Consider the following 23,807-nt stretch of genomic DNA (forward strand, 5'->3'; position numbering starts at 1 on the left):
TCAGTATTGTGGCTTTTACTGAGGGCTTTCTGATTCTATGGCAGAAGGCATAAGGTAGATTGAAAATGTTACTTTGTCCTTTTATAGTCATGCTGTGAGTCTATTCTCTTTCACTTACTATAAGTTAACTGTACCTGGAGTAACTCTGTGCTCAATTTTTTCATGTTTATTGTCTGTATTTCTAATTCTTTCATGTTTCTGTCCTGTAACTAATTCCTTGCAATGGAGAAGCAGCATTCAGATGAAGCCCCATTAGTTGCCTGTTCCTGTTCTTAACTGTTAATGAATAGCATCTTACTGTATGAAGTTTAGTGTTCTGTCCATATCTTCTGTAACTGGATTTTTGTTTCATGCTTTCTGTTTCTCTGTGGATACAGGTATTAGACTTTGCAGTGGAATCTGTGGACCTGTCCCTGCTTTTCAGTTAATAGCCACCTGTGCATCTCTTTTTCCCTTTTCCCAAAAGAGCAACAAATACTAATATGTAATAATGGATGTATAATGTTCTTTTCAAAGAAAAACAAAAACAAAACCATCACTAAAAACCTCACATCACCTTTTAACGTTGTCTAATCTAACCTGCTCTAAGGTCATTATCTCCTAAATGAGAGTTTACTCATAGGCAAGGAAAATGGGTCAGCAGGGATAAGGCATAAATTATTTGGTAGCTACAGTATTTTGTTTTAAAGCTGACTGAAAGATGCATGATAGGGATGATCTAAAGACATCTGTAAATCAATAATATTACTAATTTTTCTACTAACTCCAGCCACCCTTCCAGCCCCTACATTTTTCCTCAGTTAAGGTTTTTTAAAATAAATCACTAGTAGTCCTGTATTAAAGTACATACAGGTTCCAAAAATAATTTGAGTGAAGAAAAGTAAAAAATAAAGTATATAACTTTTGAAATCTTGTAATGTAGAAATAAAATAGTTTTTCTTAAAATGTAATTGTTCTGGTTTTGTTTAGTGAGGGGGGGCCTAAGGTAGCAGCTTCTGTAGGAAACTGCTAGAAGTTGCTCCCCTTTGTTCAGTGGACTCGGCCGGGCCTAGGGCGGACCCGCTGCTGGCCAAGGCCGAGCCAACTGGTAGCAGAATATCCCGTCATAATGCCTCTGCGATAACGTATTTAAGAAGGGGAAAAGAGGAAAAAAAGGTAGAGAAGATGTGAAGTAGCCGAGTGGGGGCAGAGAGAGGGAGGTGTGAGCCTTGCAGGCCTCACCCTCTGGCCTCTTGCCAGGCGGCCGACTGGGCCCGACTCGGCCCGGCCTGGCCACAAGAAGCGGAGAGGAGATGAGAAGTGAATGAGATGTAAAAAGGATCCTGAGAGGCATCTGCCTGCCTGTTGTGAAGAATTTTTCTTGTGAGGAATGGCTGCAGATGCCAAGGTCAGTTCAGAAGGAGCGGGAGGAGTAATGCGGCTCCTGGCCAAGATTCCCCTGCAGCCTGTGGGGAAGACCATGGTGGAGCGGGTTGTCCCCCTGCAGCCCATGGAGGTCCACAGAGGAGCAGAGATCCACCTGCAGCCCGTGGAGGACCGCACCCCGGAGCAGGTGGATGCCTGAAGGAGGCTGTGGCCTGTGGAGGGCCTGTGCTGGGGCAGCCATTCTGGAGGGACTGCACCCTGTGGAAGAGATGACCCACACTGGAGCAGTTTCACGAAGGACTGTGGCCCGTGGGAGGGACCTCACGATGGAGCAGGGGAGGAATGCGAGGAGTTCTTCCCTCGACGACGAAGTAGCAGTGTAAAACAATGCATGATGAACTGACCATGACCCCCATTCCCTCTTCCCCCCTGTGCTGCGCAGGAGGGGAAGGTGGTAGAGATAATGTTAAGCCTGGGAAGAGGGAGGGGTGGGGGGGGAGGTTATCTTGTTCCCTGTCTCATTCTCCTGTTAGTTTTAGAAATAAATGAGTATTTTTCCCCAAGTCGAGGCTGTTTTGCCCATAACGGTAACTTTAAGGATTTCTCCCCATCCTCATCTCAAACCTTGAGCTGTTTTTCTTTATATTATCTCTCCCTATTCTCTCGGAGGGTGGGGGGAGTGAGAGAGAGACCGCGTAGTCTGGTCCCGATCAGGGCTGAACTACGACAGTAGTACTAAAATTCATTTTAGTTGTGTGTATAGACATGTGTGTATGTGTGTGAGTTCTTATTTTGTTCTTTTGTTATTTGTAATCTACTTTGGGTTAATGAAGATACGAATTTTAGTGGTACTGAAAAACCACGTTAGAGAGTCAGCGTGGAATGGCTCTCTTGACAGAGATTGTGAATTTTGATAGGGAATTCTGAATGTTGTTTGGTGAAAGGAATTAAGATTGTTTTTCTCTCTTTGTTGCTGGGTGTATTAAACCCATATTAAGGTCAATTCTCCAGCATTGCAGAAGGTTGCAGGGTAAAAAGAGATTAGTGAAGTATGGGAGAGAGCAGGATCCGGAGCGCACAGCTGTAGCGTCCAGTGGCACACAGCGAGAAGTGAGAGCTGTTGCTGGGCCAGCCTTGTTCACCCAGAGATCTTTATGTTGTTAGGAATTTGAGTCTAAAAAGTGGCTATAGCTGTACTGATATTGTGTCTGTATTTCAGACAAGGTGCTGTGCTTTGTGAGTAAAAAGAGTGTGATTGAAATGCAAGAGGGAATCTGGGAATAAAGTGTCACTATAGTTAACACTCATTCTCTCAGCTCAGTAAGTGAAGAGAAGAGGAATGGAAGAGGAAGGCATGTAGTGTTGCCTGTCCCTGTCATGAAAAAGTGAAATAGCTGTTTAATGGGATTATGAGTTGTTCCTGTTGGAAGTATAACCAGACTAAGAGGGCTGCTATTGGATCCGAGTGTGCAAAATCAATACTTTTAAGATTTTCAAATAGTACAGTTCTTTTATTTGTCACTGAGGTTATAATTGGAACAAAAATGCAAGTTTAGCTAAAAGAGATGAAACTTCGGAAAATGAGAAAGAAATTTTTGTGTTGATACACTTCTAAACTGTTAAAAATCCTGTCATTTTAGTACCAATGCCTTCCTTTTATCATTCATAGTGCATCAAGAAGCTACCGGAGAGGAAGTTTTTATAGAGCATATATTGCGTTTCTTAAAATATTTTTGCTTGTACAGCTTAAAACTGAAATAGTTTGTATTTTTCTTCTTTTGGTTGTTGTAGGAATCATACTTGGCAATTTCCTACTCTTGTCCTGAGACACCAAACCTTTATGATCACACAGAAGCATACCTTGGCCATCTCGGTGACCTTGCTGAAAGCAGATGTGTCTCGGGTTCAGGCTTCTTCGTGATTAGGCACAACTTGAACAATGTCTTCAGGACCAGGATTTTGGCTATAGCTGGAATTTGGCCTCTAGCATCTTACTATAATTTTGCATCTCTCTCTCCTTACCTCTTAGTGTACTGTTGGGTTGATTAAGGGCAGCAATTAGCAATGTGTTGCGGTCTTTAAGACTGGAGCATGCTTTGCTGTGTCATTCGAAGGAGTATAAGTATACGTCATGATGCCTAGGGCAGCCCTGTTCTCTTGGGCATTACAGGTCTCTTTGTCTGGATTGCTGCCTTCAACCTAGGCATAATTTAATGCTAAAATAAAAGGATTTTCTTGAAATTTTTATATAGGATAATCTTGAATTTGGTATCCAAACAGTATGGTAATTATTTTAAATAAAACGAGTAAGCATATAGCTCATCTTCTGCTTAGCAGCCATGTAATATGAGCAAAGATGTCATCTTCCTCATAATTCCAATGCCTTTTCTTTAGAATGTTAAGGATGCAAAACTTGACAGGAAATAAATAATTGTAATGTAAAACTGATTTTTCATTTCAAGAGAAAAATGCTTTATAATGCCAGTAGTTTCTGGGTTTAGCACTTTACCAGTGACAAATTTTTTAATGCATGTGATACAGCTTGTTTCTGTGGAAGGCTGTGTAAATTGCCTAACTCCTGGAATGTTTATGAATGGTAGTAGTATTAATACACTTGTAAACCTGCAGGAAGACCTAAGGAAAAGGTTTAGTAAAGCTTGAAATGCAGCTTTCTTCTTTTTCTTCTACTAATAAACCCATCAGTTCAGGAGGAGGGCAGAGGAAAAGTGCTTTGTGGAGTCATTTTACATTGGCAGCACAGGGGGACTTAAGTGTTCGCTTAATCTGGTCCTGTCCTCTGTGTGTGTGTAGTTGCTGTATGAGCATAGCTCTGTGCAACGTATTGGATATATCATTATTTTTAGAGAAAAAGCACTTGTTATTTTTAGAGAAAGATAAGTTAATGTATTTCCCCAGTGTTTACGTTATTGGGGTATGGGAATTTACAGTACATTCTGAAGGCAAAACCCATTTTGGATTGCTGTGGTTGGTGATAGATCCCGTCTTCAAGTTTAGCTTTAGCTTTCATGCTAAGGATTACTAGTTACACTGATGATTTTATAATGAGTAATACCTTCATCTTAGTAACTCATGAGGAGCACTCGTTCTTTCTGCTTTCTGAATACTTCCTTCTTTTATTTATTTATTTCCCCCACGTATATTAATACTTTTAACTTGTGATTTCTGCTCATGGCTGGACTGAGGTCAACAGAGATGTTTGAGCACCCCACGCTGATGCAAGCAACAGACATTTCTTGCACGTGAAATCCTGGTGAAGATTTTTCGAAGCTTTATCAATACGAATTAGTCTCTTGAGTTCTTTTTTCTCATGGTTCCTCTTATTGAAGGATAATGGTTTTAATAGTAGCCCACAAGTGTCTCAAATTTCCTCATAGTTTTGCTTTCTTCTTCTCCTCTCCCTCTTCACAAGTGTTCACTATTGGGTTTTTTTCCGAGAAAGTTTGTCAGACTTCTACCACATCAGAAAATTCTCTTGAGCAATATCTTGATTTGTATGCTTCCTTTTCATGACACACTGCTTCATGTCTGATGACAATGTAATTTTAAAGTGGTAAAATTGAGCTGGTTTTTACTGTCCACTTCTAGAAGTCTGATATATGTTGGTTGGTTGACTGGGTATTTATTTCGTATGGGTATCTGTGCACAAGGAACATGCTTACAACATGCTTCATTTCCAAAGCAAGTCATACAGATTTCATTGTATATTAGTGTAAGAATGACGATATTCTCAGAATGTAGCCTTTGTTCTGAGATGCAAAGCATTATAGCAAGCCTACAGAGTATTTCTAGCTTCTATTTCTGTTCTGTGTTAAAAAGGCTTTGTATGGTTTTTGTGTTGCCAGCAATAACTGCCTTCATCTCTTTGTGCAGTTAGCTCAACGTGCGTCCCCCTCCTGCAGCAGGCATGCCTAGTTTCTCCCGTGGAATCTCTTTTTAGTGAATATCCTATTGACGGACAATAATAATAATAATAAAAAAAGTAATCTCATTATTCTGGTAAAAATTTCTTAATGAAACCTAGCTCCTCTTCGGATTTGGAATATATGTAGCTTGTATTGTATACTGGGATTTAAAAGTTTGTGAACTTATAGAATAAGAGTATGATTTTTACTTATTTTGAGGAAATTTCTCCTCTTGTTTATATAATTAATGATTTTTCAGAGTCAAGAGTACAACTTGATTCTCGTGACTTGAATAGCTGATTAACAAGCTGAGTAAAGTGTTCAGATGATTGAAAGAGATCCTCCTGAGGTTTTAATATGGTTAAGCTGCCCCATCACCTCCCCAAACCTGAAAAACCATGATGCTTCAAATGAGGACAAAGAAATAATAGTATTGATGTTACCTTGATTTTGTGGAATAGTGAATAATAGATAGGTTATAGCATGAGAATGGCTTCTATTGAAACATCTTATTTGAAAGATGCGAGAGGTAATTAATATATAGCATCAGTGAGCAACGTAGTAACTCTCCTTTTCCAGCCAGTGTTTTGAGGATAGGCTTGCTCCCTGCTGCCTCCTGGCAGGGAGTTTATAGCTGCTTTATGCTCTCTCTCCAGTCATTCTTCTCCTCGCCAGCCTTGGGCACTGTTGAGTTCTGTTAAAGGAAGCTTAGAGAATTCAAGTTCTATACCATGTTCAGATTAGACGTTTGGAAGAACTTTTGTACAATGAGGGTGATGGGACACTGGCACAGGTTGCCCAGAGAGGTGGTAGATGCCCAGTCCCAGGAAACATTCAAGGCCGGGTTGGATGGGGCTCTGAGCAACCTGATCTGGTTGAAGATGTCCCTGCTTTTTGCAGGAGGGTTGGACTAGATGAACTTTGAAGGTCCCTTCCAACCCAAACTGTTCTATGATTCTATGTTAAAGTCTTCCTTCTGTAATGGTTTCTATTGCCACTTGTTTGTTTCCTTGTTTGCCACTTATTGTTTCACGTATAAGTTTACAACTCATATGGGTTTTCTGAAAGAGAAGCTTAGGCTGAAAGTAAAGGAAGTTATGCTGAAAGTCAATATAGCTTGAGATCTAGGCCAGTCAATGTTTTAAGAGTAGAATATGTAAAAGGCTTTTAATTCTGTTTGTATAATAACTAAAGAAGCGTGTTTTTGAAGGTTACACTTGCTCGGTTTAAGAGGATTGCCTTTTGTCTGTCATTTGTAATGTAAATGTACGTATACTTCAGAGGTACCTATGGCAATATTCAGGGACATCCTGAAATCTCTCCTGTTTTCTCAATAGTTTTATATGAGTGATCTGTATTAATTTAGGATTCTGTGATCCCCATGAGCTTCGGAACACTTTGCTTAAATTTATCAGAACTGACTTAGTGCATCATATTTACAGTAATTGTCCTAGGTGAAAATGATACATATTGTTGCCACTTTGTAAAATTATATGAGATAAGGTTTTTCACATGAAAAAAAAAAATTTGAAAGAATGACTATAATTTTAGGATTTTTAGATTGCTTTATTGTGCTAAACTATTTTTCTTACCTTTTTCCAGTTGATAAGCTCTATGAGCTCAGTAGCAGAGCACTGTCTCCCCTCCTTATTACGCACCTTGTTTGACTGGTACAGGCGTCAAAATGGAACGGAAGATGAATCTTATGAATATAGACCTCGATCTAGCACAAAGTCAAAGGGGTAAGAGTTGTCCTTGTAAAAGTCTACTTGATTTTAGTGTGCTTTCTTCTAAGAAAATGTGTGCTTTGCACTTTTTTGACAAGTATTTTGTATTTGGATCCAGTCATTACCTAAATGTGTGTAGAAAGTATGGGCTGCTTTGAAGTAGCATATTTAACTTGTGTAGATTATATGTGTGAAGTGACTTAATGATTTTGGGGTTGATACACAGAAGGAAGTTGGATGTGGATAATTCCAAGCTAGTTTGAATAGTTTTTGTTGTTGGCAGATCCTTTCAGTAGGGGGCAAGGTGTGTCAGTGCTGCATGAAACCCCAAAGCCTTTCTAACCATCCATTTTATATACGTGTGCAACAATGATTGCATGAAAGACATGTATACCGCTTCTCTGCAATATTTGTGTTCAGTCTTGTGTATGATACGTGTGTTCTTGGTTTCTTACTTTAGGGATGACCAACAGCGTGAAAGAGATTATCTACTTGAAAGGAGGGACTTAGCTGTAGATTTCATTTTTTGTTTAGTTTTAATAGAGGTTCTAAAACAGGTAAGCTCTTTTGCTTTGGCAAATTTCTTTTAATCTTTTGCTTTTAATGTCAGTTTTTATCATCTCCTTTAAATTTTTGTGTGGTGAGCATATGCAGGGCTGTATTTATGCTCTCAGTTACATAAAGCCTTTGGCCTCTCCTGTCTTTTCTTTACATGCCTGCATCATCTCTGTTCTGTCTCTTGGATCCACTAAGTCAAAGTTGCTGATGTACTGCAAAAAGCAAAACTGTAGAAAGCAATATTTTCTTTATGTTCAGTACCTTTTGTTTGATTAAACATTTTTGAAATACAATATGAAATCATTGAAGGACAAGATAAAAATGTCACTTTTAAAAAAATTAGAAAGGATATGTAATTTTGTTTGGCTTTACAATGGAGTGCTAGATGATGTCACTCGGTTTCTGTTAATTTTAAATTTGCATTGTTGTATGGACAAGAGGATAGAGTTTGGCTTCAAGTAGCAGCATTTTTTCTTGCCTTTTTTTTATAGGAGAAAGATTACTGTGAGAGTTTGAAACATGAGGCAGACATATGAAATACTTAAGTAGTTATTCATTTTATGTGTCGGTACATGAAAATTAAATGGCTTTCTGTACTAAGTAAAGCAAGGACTGTGGTTTAGTTTGCAAATATTGTTTAGGAGATTTATGTTTATGTGGTGGTGTATGGTATGTTTGTGATACAAGGAAAAATGAAAACAGTGAAACAAAAGAGCTGCTTGTCCTTCTCTGAGACACCGACCAGTCATCTAAAGTGATATTGCTGTACTGCATGCACAGAGATGCAGAGAACAGTATTAAAACCATCAAACTGTTATGTGTTAGTGTTTTACAGAAAATCTTTAGTTTATGCTCTCTCTCTGCCTAAATTTTCTTTCAATGTGAAAGAAAAAGGGAAATGGAATAGATTGTTGAAGATTGCAGGGTTTATAGATAGCTCCTGTGTTTTGAACCGGTACTAGTTTTTTCTGTTGAATAGAGTACATATTTGCAGTGATTCAGATGTCAGGAGAGGTGCCAAAGTTTTAGTCTTGAAGAGAGTCTGTCATGACTCCTGTAATACTTCATAAGCCTCACACTTGTACTCCATACAAGACAGATATTTTTCTGATAAGGATGTTTTCCTCTGGTAAAGACCTGCAATGAGCCACTAAATGTAGATACACCACTTAAGAGAATCCTTCCGTCAATTTAGTATTAGAAGTTGTCTAAAGGAAGGTTTGTAAGTTCTGTCTGTGGTGTGAATCTGCAATTAGGCAGTCAAAAAAAGCGCAGAAAGGATGACTTTTTATCAACAAACGTGTTTACATTCACTTTACATCCATCTTCCTGTCTTCCTGGGAACTCTGTCATTGTTTAATTCTTAGAAACTGGTTTTAGAGGGTGCAGAGGGAGCAATCCAACCCTTTCTGTAATATGCACAGAGCAACCGGAGAGAGGGTGACAGACGTGACCTATGTAGGAATTAAAATCTTTTGCTTAAATGAGTACATATTACTCATGGTGTGAATATGCATGTAAATAGCCAGTTCCAGTAACTTGGACAAATAGCTTTCTGGATGCAGAAGAATATGAAATTCTGAAGCAGTAAGTGCTTCATTTTCTGTACACAAGACTAATCTTTTCTTCTAATATATTTTAGTGAAAATCTTAATCACTCTTAAGCAGTAATGTTTAGTAGGCTTATCCTAGTCCCTACCTAAATTGCTTTGAAATTTTAAAAGTATTATGACTTCATAATTATGTAGTGCTTTTTTAAAAGAATACTTTTGATTTTTAAGCAAATGTTTTCTTTTAAACATGAGAAAAGTGATGATGTCAAAGAGAACCTGTGTAAAAAAGGGTCTCCTAATCAAAGCTTAGTTTTGGTTTCTCACTAAATTGTTACTTATTGCTAGGAAGATTTTTATATATTTTGTCTGCTTTCATCTGCAGAAAGTCTAAAATGAAGATGATAATCTCTTCTGCATTCTTATTTTTTTATTTTGTCTTCCTTTATGGTGAGATGAAATTGCATTTTGAGGTCAAATCTGTAATAGTAATAGCATACAAGGTAGAAAGTGTGGAAAGATGCGTAGTTAACCTAGTCTGATAAATTTTGATGAGCAATTCATTGTGTTTACATTGCTGTTTATTTTATTATGAATTTAATCCCTAAAAGCCAGTATGCAAAATAATTTAAGAGAATGTCAATACAGGTTGTGTAAGTGTTCTTATATTGCAGAATTAACTTGATAGCGTGTGCAAACAAAGGATGTGTCTTTTGGCACTAGTGGGAGAGATTTCTACAGGGCATCTCACAGTACTATTTATTTACTTCGTACATACATACACATGTGTATAAATACATGCATGGTTATATATATATAAATGATACCTGCATTTCAGATACCTGTTCATCCAGTGCCAGATCCTTTAGTACATGAAGTTCTAAACTTGGCTTTTAAGCACTTTAAACATAAGGAAGGGTAAGTTCCACTTGTGTACTTAAAAATGTTTTGTGTGTATTACCAGCCTGAACTTGATTGTTGTGATTGTTCTCCTTTGCCTCACATGTAATGTGTTGGTGATAATACTGTAAATGAACACTTATCTTGAAAGAGCACAGCAGTGTTCAATATAATGCTGAGTTTATTTTGCTTACAGTATACTGAATGATTTACATAGCCAGCCAGAGTCTGGATAACTATGTAAACTTCCTATGCAGAATATATAGGGCCACGAAGATAATAAGAGGGCTGGAGCACCTTTCCTGTGAGGACAGGCTGAGAGTTGGGGCTGTTCAGCCTGGAGAAGAGGAGGCTCTGGGGAGACCTGATAGTGGTCTTCCAGTACCTCAAGGTGGCCTACAAGAAAGATGGGGAGAGGCTGTTCAGTAGGGCCTGTTGTGATAGGACAAGGGGTAACGGTTTCAAAATAGAGGGAGGTAGATTTAGATTAGATACTAGGAAAAAATTTTTTTACAATGCGAGTTGTAGAACACTGAAACAGGTTGCTCAGAGAGGTGGTGGAAGCCCCATCACTGGAAACTTTCAAGGCCTGGTTGGATGGGGCTGTGAACAACCTGATCTCGTTGGAGATGTCCCTGCTCCTTGCAGGGGGGTTGGACTAGATGACCTTTAAAGGTCCCTTCCAACCCTAACCATTCAATGATTCTTTGAGTCTAATATGTCTCTTATGTCCACTCAATGAAATGACATCAGTTTAAATGTTACCTGAGCATTTTATACTTGACTTCCATTGTTTTTCTGGTAATAATTGCATGATCGCTGTACTATGGAACACACTTTTTGTTTGTAATTGAGAACACGCTTGAGGTTTAGAAGAACAAGGTGACGTTTAACACCCCCTCCACCCCCTTTGTTTTCTTTTTAGGTATTCAGGAACCAACACTGGGAATGTGCATATTATTGCAGACTTATATGCAGAAGTGACAGGGGTTCTTGCTCAATCAAAGTAAGTTCAGACTCTGACTCTTGCGCTTGGGGAAAAATGGCTCCAGACTTAAAGACTTTAGTATGGCAGCATTTATTAATGACCGCAGTAACTAATCCCTTAAGTGTCAGGTGTAGTCTGGTGTGTCTGTCTCATGTTCCAGTGCAATAAATTTGAACAAATCAAGAAATAATTTTAGTACAATACTGAATTGCTTTGCTATCAACTTGTAGGTGCAGGGAAAGGAGGCCTGGTGTCAGTCAATAGGTGTTGCTCAGGAAACAAGTGTATTCTAATGAGATGATCATCGTAGGCACTCTTAAATGCCTAGATTTTAAGTATCAGGGTTCATCTTATATTTCTTGTACTGTTGTCATTAACAGGCTCAAGAAATTGGTTCAAAGATATCAACATCATATAAAAGTAACTAAGAATGCAAATAATTGCCATTTATATCCCTTGCTCAGGTTTCAAGCTGTTAGGAAGAAGTTTGTAACTGAATTAAAGGAACTGCGACAAAAAGAACAGAGTCCTCATGTAGTACAAAGTATCATCAGTTTGATTATGGGAATGAAGTTCTTTCGGGTGAAGATGTATCCCGTAGAGGATTTTGAAGCATCATTTCAGTTCATGCAGGTAAGTGAATGTTACTGAAAACTGTAATGAGCCTCCTTTTGATTGCCTCAATGATGTTTGCTGTGATCAGTTGCTCACTCTACTTGTGTGTTGTCCTTCATCCTTTTCTGTTTAGTTCGTAAGTTCTCAGAGGTATGAATAATTTGTTTCTCTGCAGTTGCTGAGTACCTAGCATGATGAGAACCTGTTCTCGATTGTCTCAGTAATATGGCAAACCTGTAATATATGCATTTTTTCAAGATGCAATGAAAATGGGTAGCAATCAAATCATTTTCTTTCTTTATGAAAGCAGTGGGTTAAAGTAAAAAAGTTACTTGATTTTTTTTTTTAACAGCTGAAATGGCAAGAAACACTTTTGCTTAAAAAACACTTCAGTTAATTTTCAGAGAGACTTAAAATCTCTTTATTTACTTCTCTTGATTGTGAATTAAAAATTGTCCTAATGAATAACTCACCCATTCTACAGTAACTGAAGTTATTGCACCTTGGTCATAAATTTTGTTAGAGCTGTCTAACACCCATTGACATTGAGCTCAATCCTGAAAAACCTAGCATACACATGGGTGCTTTAGATTGTGTCCAGAGTGGTCAGTTTGGTATAGTGGAGTGTGCAAACGTGTATGGATTATTTATTTCTCTGTAAAATTTTCTTTGCATCAAAATAATCTTGAAAATGAAAATGAGTATGTAAAAAAAAAATACTATTTTCTTGTAATTTCATTAGAGATAAATGTTTATTTTTTAAAACTTCGGAGTAATCTGAGGAAAAATGTGCATATTTATATTCTTTTATATTCTGAGTACTATATAGAAAGTAAATAGCTGTCTGGTATTACAATTTTCTCCTTTAAATTTCTTTTTAATTGCTGAAGAAACAATTTTTAAAGTTTTTAATGCTTTGTATAATTGATATTGTCAAGGAATATAAGACTAACTAATAATAAGACTAGCACATTGCATGTTTTAAGTTCAAACTGACAATGTGGTATTGCTAGTGGGTTTTATGGCAACAGAGACATTTGTCTTCTTTTTTCTAAATATTTTTCTAATGCTTCTTTACTAAGGAATGTGCTCAATACTTCCTGGAAGTAAAGGATAAAGATATAAAACATGCACTTGCTGGTTTGTTTGTGGAAATTCTCATCCCGGTGGCTGCTGTAAGTATTCCCCCCGCACCCCCATACCCCTCACTTTCAAATGGTCTGCCTTGCCCTGAGCCATGGGGAAATACTTATCTTCCTTTGCTGATCTCAGCCTTGGCTTTGTTTGTTTTGTTTTTTTCCAATATTAGAAAGGAGACAATCAATTCTTCTTCTGGCATGGCCACAGATGGGTGGTAGCAGTAGCTGTTTATTGACTGAAGTCTTGATCTTACCTGGGCATACTTACACTCTTCTAGAGAAGAATTACTTGTCCTGTTAAAAAGTGAACACGTTTGTTGTTTTGAACTCCATAGTTGCTCTGCAATTGGGGTGGAGGTGCATTGTGTGTGAAGGTACTTAGCGTTTAGGTAAACACAAATACTAGTTTGCAAAATCATAATTTAAGTATAGTGAAAACTGCACGTACAGTAATGAGGCAGAAGCAGCATTTGGGAATTGGGACTATCCGGTGGTAACTGCGGAGGCATGCACACCAACTGTGCAGAGCGCATGTGGTGTTTTGTGGATCGCTTCCTACAAGCATAGCCTGAATCAGCGCTTTAAACGGTTGGTGAGGGAGGCTTGATATTGTCTTCTGACTCATCGAGTCTCTAATCATTTCATACAAATTAAGTTTCTTAAATAGAAGCAGAGAGCCCCATCCCAGATTCAGATGCAGTTGAGAGGGTTAGTCATTCTCTCGGAATATGTGAGATGCAAGTTTGAATCATTTTGAAGCAGATGAAGGAACTGAATCTAGGTTTTTCTGTATCTTGGATACAAAAAAATTGCTTAAGCGAGGAAGCTGTTGAATTTCAGCATTGTGAATTCTTTACTGTCATTCTCTTGCTTAGTCATTCAGGCATTTTTAAAACTATGACCTAATTTGGACCCTGCAGGTATGACGGATGACAGCGTATTTTACAGCGGTGAAGTTAAGGCTGATCTGTAAGCCCAAGGTTATATCCCACACCAACAGTGCAGTACTGGCAGCAGCTGACTAGTACCTCATGTGGAGCTAGCAGGGTGCTGATCAATTTACAGCTTAAGAATAGAAACAGATAAATAATTGGGAGATAGATAGGAAGTGATTTGAAACATAATTGCTTTTTCAGTTCTTTCTTTTTGAATTTGTACACGTTACAGAGATATTATACAGTATTTTTTTTTATGCTTCCCTATCATGAATGTTTTCAGAGTGTTCTTAGCAAGGTGGACATGACGTATCTTTTAATAACTTTGAGTAATAATAAAAAAAATTTTAAAAAAGATTGCCTCATATTATAGGGAAATTATGCGTGTAGAAGATATCTTTCAGAAGAGCCAACCCCCTCTCCAAAACCACCACCCTATCCCCTACCCCCAATTTGATAAATAAAGCAGAAACACAGTATAAAACAGTAGGTTGAGCATAATGTGTAAATGGATCATCACAGATATCCAGAGAGAAGCCTAAGAGCCTTGCAGGGAAAGATAGTAGCTGCCTGGTTTGTGGAAGGAACGCTGTTCTGTGTGCAAGGACAGAGTAGGTAAAAAAGGTGTAGGACTCCCTGTATCTGTTTCATTAACCCTGAAAGCTGCACAAAGACCAGTTACATGGTTGGCTGCTAATCCTGTGTATCATTTCCTAGGTTTCCAGTTTTCAGAACTGGAGAATACAAAAGAAAAGTGGAGCACTGAAGAAGTGAACAGTGAAAAAGTTATAGGAGTTATTTTTAAAATATATGAAATGATACTTTTAAAGAGTTTCAGTGTAGTTTGCTAGTAGGCAGCAAATACTTTTTCTTCTTTAAGTATGGAATACAGGCCACATTCTTAAAATAGTGGATTTTTAAATGGCATTTGTGTTTGTTTTGTTTCAGTTTATTTTAACTGTATATGGTCATAGTGCATGACATGATTTCTTATGCATCTGTTTGTATTTCCAGTAAATAGACTCAAATACTTAACTAATGTGAGATTTAACTTTTGAATGTTCTTGAATTCAGGGATATCTTAATGTATATTTAAATTGCCTTATGTGTAAACTTTTAAACCCATTTATGTGTGTATTTTTTTAATAGGCTGTTAAAAATGAAGTGAATGTGCCATGTTTGAAAAATTTTGTGGAGATGCTTTATCAGACTACCTTTGAATTGAGTTCAAGAAAGAAGCATTCGCTGGTATTTTAAAGATATTTCAACTTCTCCATTTTGCTCATGTTAGACTTTTAAGCTAGTACATTATATGAGGAAAAGCTAACAGCTGTATTAATTTAAATCTTAACTCTTCAGTACAAGTATAATTAAATTCACACTGTGTATGTGCATTTGCTCTAATTTTGATTTGTTTCTTTTCAAGGTACATGTTCTGTTATCTCCCTTGTGAGAATGTCTTAAATCAATGCTTGTTTTTTATTATTTTAGTGAGTTTTAACACAGAGTTAATTTAACCTAATATTTCTTCTAAAAATAACTTGTATTTGGGGAGTCTGCATATTTAAATTATGTTTAATTAAAATATAGAGGTATCAGACAAGACTTTTCCAGCAAAATAACAGCCTATTAATAGCCCTGCTCTGCCTGTTTTCTCCTAATACCCTTTGTTTTTCTTTCTCAAATATTTTTAGTTATCTCTTTTTGATATAAATATCTGTGGGATTTTTTTCCCCCTATTCGCTTTTCTGCTAAGACTGCATCCTAGCAAAGATTTACATCTCTTATTAATGGAGTATTTGGTAATTCTTGATGACCATGGCAGACATGTTTCAAGTTGATTGACTTAACTTTGCTGGAAATGTAGAGCTCAATTTAGCATTACAGTTGGCATATATTCCCTAAATGCAAGTGAATTTAAAGTTATTTATCCTCACTTTCATGTTAGGGACAAGCTTTACTTTCTGGTATTCTGAGCATAAAAAGCATATGTCATTGTATGTGGTTAAACTCCTTGTGTAAGAATAACGTAAATTAGTTGATGTTAGTATTCACAATGTCATTTAATTTATGAAGTCAGAAACATTGTTACATCAAGATTACAGTTTATCTGTTCATCCTTACTCTTTAATTTTGCTCCGTAACAAGATAATCTGCAGTCAGGTTCGGTATTAATCACCACTATGTATTGTCTTAAAGTATGTGGTGTTTAAAAAAAAACAACTTATGTTACTAAAGCAAAGCAAAAGCCATGCTAGTCTGCATATTCACAGACTTTATTAAATTGTGCTTCACTCCTTACTTAATGTAGACCTTGAGGAGAAGTAACATTTCTGGCAACCTAAAATCAGCCTCAGTTTTTACTGAGTTTGTGATGTTTTTCCTGAGTATTCTTCTAAGAGGCAGTTCCCTCTCCCAGCCTGTAGGCCCCCATGAATTGAATCACATGGTTGCAGGGAAAGAGAGTGAATATTGTGCAAAGGGTGAGATTTGCTCACAGTCTTTGTTTGAGATGAGGCCTTGCTAGAGGATGAACTTCACCATGGTCCCACTGCCCTGGTTTTACACCATGAGCTCTTACAGCACGAATGGTATACCCAGGACACCGTGCCTGGCATGCGTGTCCTAGTGCAGGGGAAAGGCTACCATGCAATGCTAAAACTGTGAGAGTGAGAGACAAGAACCGACTGTGTATCTCATTCTCAATATACAAGGCTTGGGAGGTCTGCAAAGAGCAATTTGATAAATTCTTTTTCCCCCCTACTCATAGGCTTTGTATCCATTGATCACCTGCCTGTTGTGTGTCAGTCAGAAACAGTTTTTTTTAAATAACTGGCACGTTTTCCTGCAGAACTGTTTGTCACATCTGAAGGTAAGACTCCTTTTCAATTCAGGAACTGTAGCAAATCAAAAGCATTTATTCCAGTATGTTCTCAGCATTCTTATGCCAAATAAACAATGAAGATTTGGCTGTTTAAAAGAACACTGTGACATATATTTTTTAAAAAGTCACCATTAGTATTAAACTTCGCAGTAAGTTTTTGTGATGCTTTGTAATGCAAGAAATATATGTGGCTGCCTTGGGGACCATTACTTTTGTTGAGTAAAATCTACAGAAGTATCTGCTAATTAATGCTATTTATGCCAAAGAAAGTACAAACTGTAATTCTTCGTGTGCAAATTGTATGTGAAAAAAATAAGTGGCTTGTCTACTTCTCTGTGTAGAATGTGTAGTAACTGCAGAAGTTCTCTCCCTTGTTCACTTGTTGAAGGAATAGAAAATTAATTGGGATTCCAGAAAAGAGATTATATCTACAGCCTGTGATATATATTTTCCAAATAAAAATTACAGTGTCCCTTTATCTCATGGCTTCAGTTGGTAGCATTGTAAACATGAGCTGATTGATAAAGAGATCAAGATATTTAGAAATTAGGGATTTCTTTTAATTACTTTCTTTGTAGCATTAATTGTTGTATGTGTTCTTTCCTTAATTTTGATTAACATAGTTCATTATTTCACCTAATGTGTTGATTTTTGATGATTATAATAAATTCTTTGATCTGCCTTTGAAATGTTCCATCTGGTTAGGTAGGAGTGACAATTCCGAAGCTTTTAGTAAAATACGTAAGCTATCATGAAGTCAGGAGGAAACAGGTTTAGCTGCTTGGATTGTTTTTTAAGGGTCATTTTTGTTTTCATGACATCTTTCCCAGTTTTCTGTTACTTGTTGGGTTTTTGTATATTTTTTCATCTAACATTTGCAGTTCTTTTGCAATATTTGCCCTGATTTTTTTTTTGTTTGTTTATTTTGCTTATGGAGGCTGCTCTTGCTTTTGTTTTTTGAAGCTTTAAAAAAATTCTTATAATCTAGGAGCTGCATTTTTCTGGCATAATGTCCATTGCTGATAATGGATATATTAAAACTATAAATGCCAGTGAGTTTAACTGCTAGTTGCTAAGCATGCATTTTATATTTTACTTAGTTTTGTTAACCACTAACAGCTTAACACATTTACTGTAAGGCTCTATTCAGCAGAAATTCTACATATGAATTTCTGCAGTTCAGAATTTGTGGTGTTATGATGCTGTGTCATCAATGAGTTATTTAGGATATTTTATGGCTTGGTTTAACTTGGCCCACCAAATACTACTGGTTTTTTGGGTACCTAGCTTGTTCAGAAACTTTCTTGAGTTTAATCTTGAAAAATACACCCCCACTGTCCTCATGTGTCTTATGAATTAATATGTTCCTTTGTTTCTGAAGCTAATTAAATGCATGCAGTCTGTAATAAGTAATCTCATTAATTTATAAATCTGAACTGCACAGCAGTTTAGTCTTTTAGATTTCCCCTTCCTAATTTTATTTCCTGATTTCCTAATGACTGAAGTTATTTTATTTGCAGTTACTTAAGTATGTAAAATGCAATAAGGATTCCAATTTCATTGAATCTAGTGTCTTTATTATTTAATCAAGTAATTTTGAGAGTTACTGGGAGATACTTTAGCATACCAAAAAGGTTCATCCACCCCTACCGTATTAGTTAAAATTAGGAAATTAACAATTGAAATAACGGCAACACTTAGACTCTGTCACAGGGATATTCTATGAAGAGTACAGGCATGTTAGCAAGTTGCCAAGAGGTAACATAGGTCATGGATTCGTGGTGCTCAGTTTATTCTCTGGTGACTGCCCAGTGCAAACTCTTACCTAGCAATAAACACACTGTGTCACACACTTCGGTAGCAGAAATAAGCTATTTCTGGTTTGCCATGGTGTGAAAGCTCACATCTTCACAGTTGCTTCATAGCACCTGATGCGTAGCACTCTGCCTTACCCTGAAGCATTTTGGTGGTGTGCTGTACTTGTTAATGTTCCTGGGTGTACTCTGAATCCTGATCCAATACTAGCAATATTTACTGCCCTTGAAAACTCTTTGTACTGGGTTTCAGTACGCACTGCCTTTAGTTATCCTCAAAGCAGGCTGATTGTATGGGGAAAACATCCTCAGCCTTGCTGAAAGGAGGAAGCCTAAGTTTGAGGTTTTTTTTTCCCTCTTTCATAGAATCATAGAATCACATGGTTGGATGGGACCTATAAGATCATCTAGTCCAGCCGTCTTCCCACTACCATTGCTGCCACAGCTACTAAACCGTATCTTGTAGTTTCTCATCAGGCCGCCTCTTGAACACTGCCAGGGACGGCGACTCCACCACCTCCCTGGGCAGGCCATTCCAGTGCCTGACCACTCTTTGGGAGAAAAAGTTTTTCCTCACGTCCAATCTAAACCTCCTCTGGTACAACTTGTGGCCATTTCCTCGGGTCCTGCTTATTGCCTGGGAGAAGAGGCCAAACCCCTGTTCATCACAACCTGCCTTCAGGAAGCTATAGAGTGCAATGAGATCTCCCCTGAGCCTCCTCTTCTCCAGACTAAACAATCCCAACTCTCTCAGCCGCTCCTCATAAGACTTGTGCTCCAGACCCCTCACCAGCTTTGTTGCCCTTCTCTGGACACGTTCCAGGGCTTCAATGTCTTTCTTGTAGTGAGGGGCCCAAAACTGAACACAATACTCGAGGTGCGGCCTCACCAGCGCCGAATACAGGGGGATGATTATCTCCCTGCTCCTGCTGGCCACGCTATTTCTAATGCAGGCCAGGATGCCGTTGGCCCTCTTGGCCACCTGGGCACACTATCGGCTCATGTTCAGCTGAGCATCAACCAACACCCCCAGGTCCCATTCCTCTTCACAGTCCTCCAGCCACTCAGCTCCGAGCCTATAGCGCTGCATGGGGTTATTGTGGCCAAAGTGCAGGACCCGACACTTGGCCTTGTTGAACCTCATCCCATTCAGCTCAGCCCAGCGATCCAGCCTATCCAGATCCCTCTGAAGGGCCTCCCTACCCTCAGGCAGATCAACACCGCCACCCAACTTGGTGTCATCTGCAAACTTACTGAGGGTACACTCAATCCCCTCGTCGAGGTCATCAGTAAAGATATTGAACAAGGTGGGCCCAAGTAATGACCCCTGGGGGACACCACTTGTAACAGGCTGCCAGCTGGACTTGACTCCATTAACTACTACCTGCTGGGCACGGCTCCCTAGCCAGTTCTTTATCCAAAGAAGGGTATACCTACCCAGTCCATGGGCAGCAGTTTCCCTAGGAGAATACTGTGAGAGACCGTGTCAAAGGCTTTGCTGAAGTCCAGGTAGACCATATCAACAGCCTTTCCCTCATCCACCAGTCTGGTCACCCAGTCGTAAAAGGAAATGAGGTCACTGCTATGAGGAAGGATTAAATAGCTCTGGGTCTGGACCAATGCAAATAGCAGATAAGCAAGTTGTAAGAGTCAGTTTAGATCGGGGGTGTACCAAAGGGTATTTCTTGGCAAATGTTTGTCTGGCCTTGTCCCGCAAGTCGGTTGGGATGCTGTTTCAACACTGAGCCAGCAGGGCTTTTGTTTACGTACTGTAGGCAAAATTCTGAATTTGTTCAGCAAAAAATAACACTAGGTCAGTATTGTAAAACGTTTAGCCTATTTTTTTGACTAGTATTTAGACTGACTAATTTTAGCAAGTTTGTCAGAAAGCTGGTAGATTCTTTGATGAAGCTGAGTTGTTGTGGTATCCTTACCACTTCTTCGAGGAGAGGAAGGAACATTTAGGAAAGCTGCTGAAATAGGAGAGAAAAGTGTCTATCATTCTGTGCCACTGTTGGGTGGAAAAGAATAATTTATTTTCACAGTTTAACCTTAGTGTCTGTTACCACAAAACCTTGAAAGTTGGAGAAACATTTTCTGCCACTGTAACAAAACCTGTATTTCTACTGAATAGAGTCCTTACTAGACAGCTATCTGTTGTTTTTGTGCTTTTTTTCATCTAACATGCATGTGCCTCCCATTCTCATGTTTGTTATGTTTTGCTGTCTCACATTGCTTTATTTAGATGCCATCTAACAACAGTATCAGAAAACAAATAGAAACACTGCAGGTGAGTTAATATGTTGTTATAACTCAGTGAAATGTTGCTTTGTCTCATGTTAATACTTTGTTTTCTTTTTTTTTTCTGTTAATTGTTGTATTTGTGCTTTCCTTTCTTTGTAAAATTTCTGTTAGTACAGTTAGGAAGCAACAGGACTAAGAATAGCTAATGTTTCAAAGATCTTTTTTTCTTGCCAGGGAGTAAAGGAGAAAAATCAGAAAATTATCTAATATCAGTTTTTCCTGGGGGTGAAAATATGGCTTTGTGAGATTGAGTATCAGTATCACAGCTAGTTTCCCAGAACAGCAGTGCATGTTTCCACTGGAAGTAAACTACCTATTCAGATGTATGTTTTTTTCTGGTAATTCAGTTCAAAAAGTGTCTTGCATGCGAGCAAACTTTAAAACATTTTCACAATAAAGAAGTGTGAAACTGATTTATTATAACAACTTGCAGTGCACTAACTTGAAAGACTTTTACACTGTTGGTTTTGCAGGTTTTAAAAAGTAGGAATTGTTTTAGTTCAGAACAGAAGAAAAGTTTAACATCAGTATTAAAAAGTACTTTCTTCAGTAAGTGACTACATTTGACTAACATGGAAAAATGCTATTTTGTTTCTTGCCTTCATTGAGATATGTTTAATTGACTTGTCTTAATGTGTCATGTAAGACCACTGTAGATTTGCTCTTACTTTTTTTTTTTTGTAATAGGAGATACAGTTCTTGTCAGCTATTGCATAGTCTGCTGATGTAATTTATGTTAAAGGTTTTAGGATTTTAAACAAAACTATGTTTGAAAAAAAACAGACGACAGCTTGGTGAATTACATGGGCATATATTCTAGTTGTGATGATCTCAGAGAGAAAAGGAAATACTGGCATATTAATATCAAGTATACAAGAAGTGTGCCATAAATTAGACCCCAAAAGCCATTTTCTTCTAGCATATTTGTTTAGTTCCCAGTTATAGGAAGAGGTAATGAAAATTTTAAATGCTTAAGGAATTAGAAGTACTACTGTTTTTATTTTGTAACCCTCTTTAAAAGGTGAATACCTCCTCATACATTCTTTTTCTTTTTTTTTAACAAACAAGTGAACTTTATCATAACTAATGAGAAGAAGCTATATTGGATGATAAAACCTCCTATAGATGGAATGTTGTTTACACATTGTAAAATATCTGCTACCTATACCATTTTTTTATTAGAGCATTGAAAGTCAAAATTACATTTTTAGTTTTCTTTTGGAGCTGTAAATTAATCTCTCATTTGGAATATCAGAAATAAGAAAACTGAATCTTTACTCAGTTCTAGATACTGCATTTCAGATAGACTTTGATAATGCATATACCAATGAATTCATTGGCCTACTTTGAACATAAAAAACTGTTCACCTGTAGATTAAATATGATAAGTAATAATATCATGGTTTTTTTGCCATTTAGGTTACTTAAAATCAAAGCTATCACGGTCTCACTTTGTTGTACAATTATGAGTGTTTGCCTCTTCCTTGTAGTGGCACTGCTGGTAAATTAACTGGGCAGTGGGACAGTTATCTGTCTGAACACTAACCAGGGACACATGTAACTTTTTTACTGGTTAGATTTTGTCCAGATCACCTTCCTAAATTTTCCCACTGCCTAGTTGCAGTATGGTCTTAGATCCACTTACAGCCTTTGTGAAATTGCACTCTGCTTGTCCTGGGAGGACAAAGTACTCTGCTGTGCTGATTCATTGGCATGCGGTCCAGGCCACGAAATGTGACATTATTTAGGTTTGAGCCATCATATAGATATGTCTTGAAACAAAGAGACTTCATTGGAGATTAGGAGGATGTGTTTTGCGAGTTTTGTTGGGTTTTTGTTGGTTTTGTTGGAGGGTTTGGGGGGATTTTTGTTGTTTGGGTTTGTTTTTTGTTTTTTTTTTTTAACTGAGAGAATGCCTAAGATGATGACAACTGGGAATCATTTATTCAGTTCATAAGATCATACTTACAGCCAATTCAAAGAATCTCGCTGGACACTTCAAGATTGTAAATACACCAAGAATCCCTAGTTGGAAAAGGGATTGCTGGAGTTGGTATGAAGAATGTTAGTTACTGTTTACCCAGTCTGAGTTAGGAGGAGCAAAGCTAAACTCCTAGTACCAGCTTTAAGTCAGAAAGTAATTGTTTTTCCTGTGGTGCATAATTTAAACTGCGTTATGCCATGAGATTTTATATTATTTAAAAAAAAAACCTCAACAGCCTAGTTTAATTGTTACAATAGAAATCCGTTGGAAGTGAGTACACATTAATACAGCCCACAGGAAATGGCTGTGTTGGGTGAAGCCTGGAGTGCCCACCCAGAGAAGCATCTCCTTGCGTGCCGTCCCTCTTTTGCTCTTTTTCTTCTGCACCTGCTACTTACTGTCTGCTGTCATAAACTGAATGATGGACTTAGAGTTTTTGCCTGATCTGATCCAAAGCAGCTGTTCCCATACTTTATACAAACTGTAAGTTAGTTTGCTATAAAGTAGGTATTCGTTACCAGTGGCTTTCTGAGAGAAGTTCTTGGAAGCAATACGCCCTTAGTATTCATCTCGAGAGGAATATCTGCTTTTTAGTTACTCCTCTGCTCTCAAACTGAGAGACATTTGTAAAAGAATCTGGAATTACTAGTTAAATATTTAGGCAGTACTGGAAAATTGCAATACAGGGTTGTTTTTATGAAAACACATTAAAACTTGTAGTCAGTATTAAACGTGAGTTTTCATTGTTAACAAAGCTTGAAAATATTCTCAAAAGTCAGAAGAGTAATAATAGAGTTTTCTGAATGTCTCACAGGCAACAGTAACTGTATTTTTCATTTATTTTACAGAATAAAGATCCCAAAATGTCCCGAGTTGCACTGGAATCTTTGTATAGGTTATTGTGGGTTTATGTTATTAGAATAAAATGTGAAAGCAACACTGTAACTCAAAGGTAAGTTCATTATGCAAAGGATTTTAAACTGTTGATTGGTGGGGTTTTTTCTCCCCTAGTGATATCAAAAGAGTTCTTGAAGCCAGCTCAGGGATGATCTAGTTGGGTAAACAGGGGAACAAAGACTTCATCTTAATAGAGAAAACCAAAAGAACTTAATTAGATTGGT

General features: G+C 37.7%; 1 protein-coding gene across 9 annotated transcripts in view; it reads left to right on the forward strand.

The window, feature by feature from the left end:
• The window catches only part of FRYL (FRY like transcription coactivator), a 170,472-nt gene that overhangs the window by 73,116 nt on the left and 73,549 nt on the right, over positions 1-23,807 (forward strand). For 5 of the 9 annotated variants that reach the window (XM_086746677.1, XM_086746676.1, XM_086746671.1 and 2 more), the window contains 10 exons: positions 6,891-7,030; positions 7,476-7,572; positions 9,962-10,041; positions 10,949-11,029; positions 11,476-11,644; positions 12,709-12,801; positions 14,850-14,948; positions 16,471-16,572; positions 20,644-20,688; positions 23,535-23,638. In XM_086746677.1, coding sequence (XP_086602803.1) covers positions 6,891-7,030; positions 7,476-7,572; positions 9,962-10,041; positions 10,949-11,029; positions 11,476-11,644; positions 12,709-12,801; positions 14,850-14,948; positions 16,471-16,572; positions 20,644-20,688; positions 23,535-23,638 — 1,010 coding nt within the window. Of the gene's footprint in view, positions 1-6,890; positions 7,031-7,475; positions 7,573-9,961; positions 10,042-10,948; positions 11,030-11,475; positions 11,645-12,708; positions 12,802-12,941; positions 13,140-14,849; positions 14,949-16,470; positions 16,573-20,643; positions 20,689-23,534; positions 23,639-23,807 lie in introns of those variants that run through there. The other 4 variants (XM_086746674.1, XM_086746680.1, XM_086746675.1 and 1 more) reach the window with 2 other exon arrangements.

Source organism: Chlamydotis macqueenii, chromosome 4, assembly GCF_036417535.1.
Source record: "Chlamydotis macqueenii isolate bChlMac1 chromosome 4, bChlMac1.mat, whole genome shotgun sequence".
NCBI lineage: Eukaryota > Metazoa > Chordata > Aves > Otidiformes > Otididae > Chlamydotis > Chlamydotis macqueenii.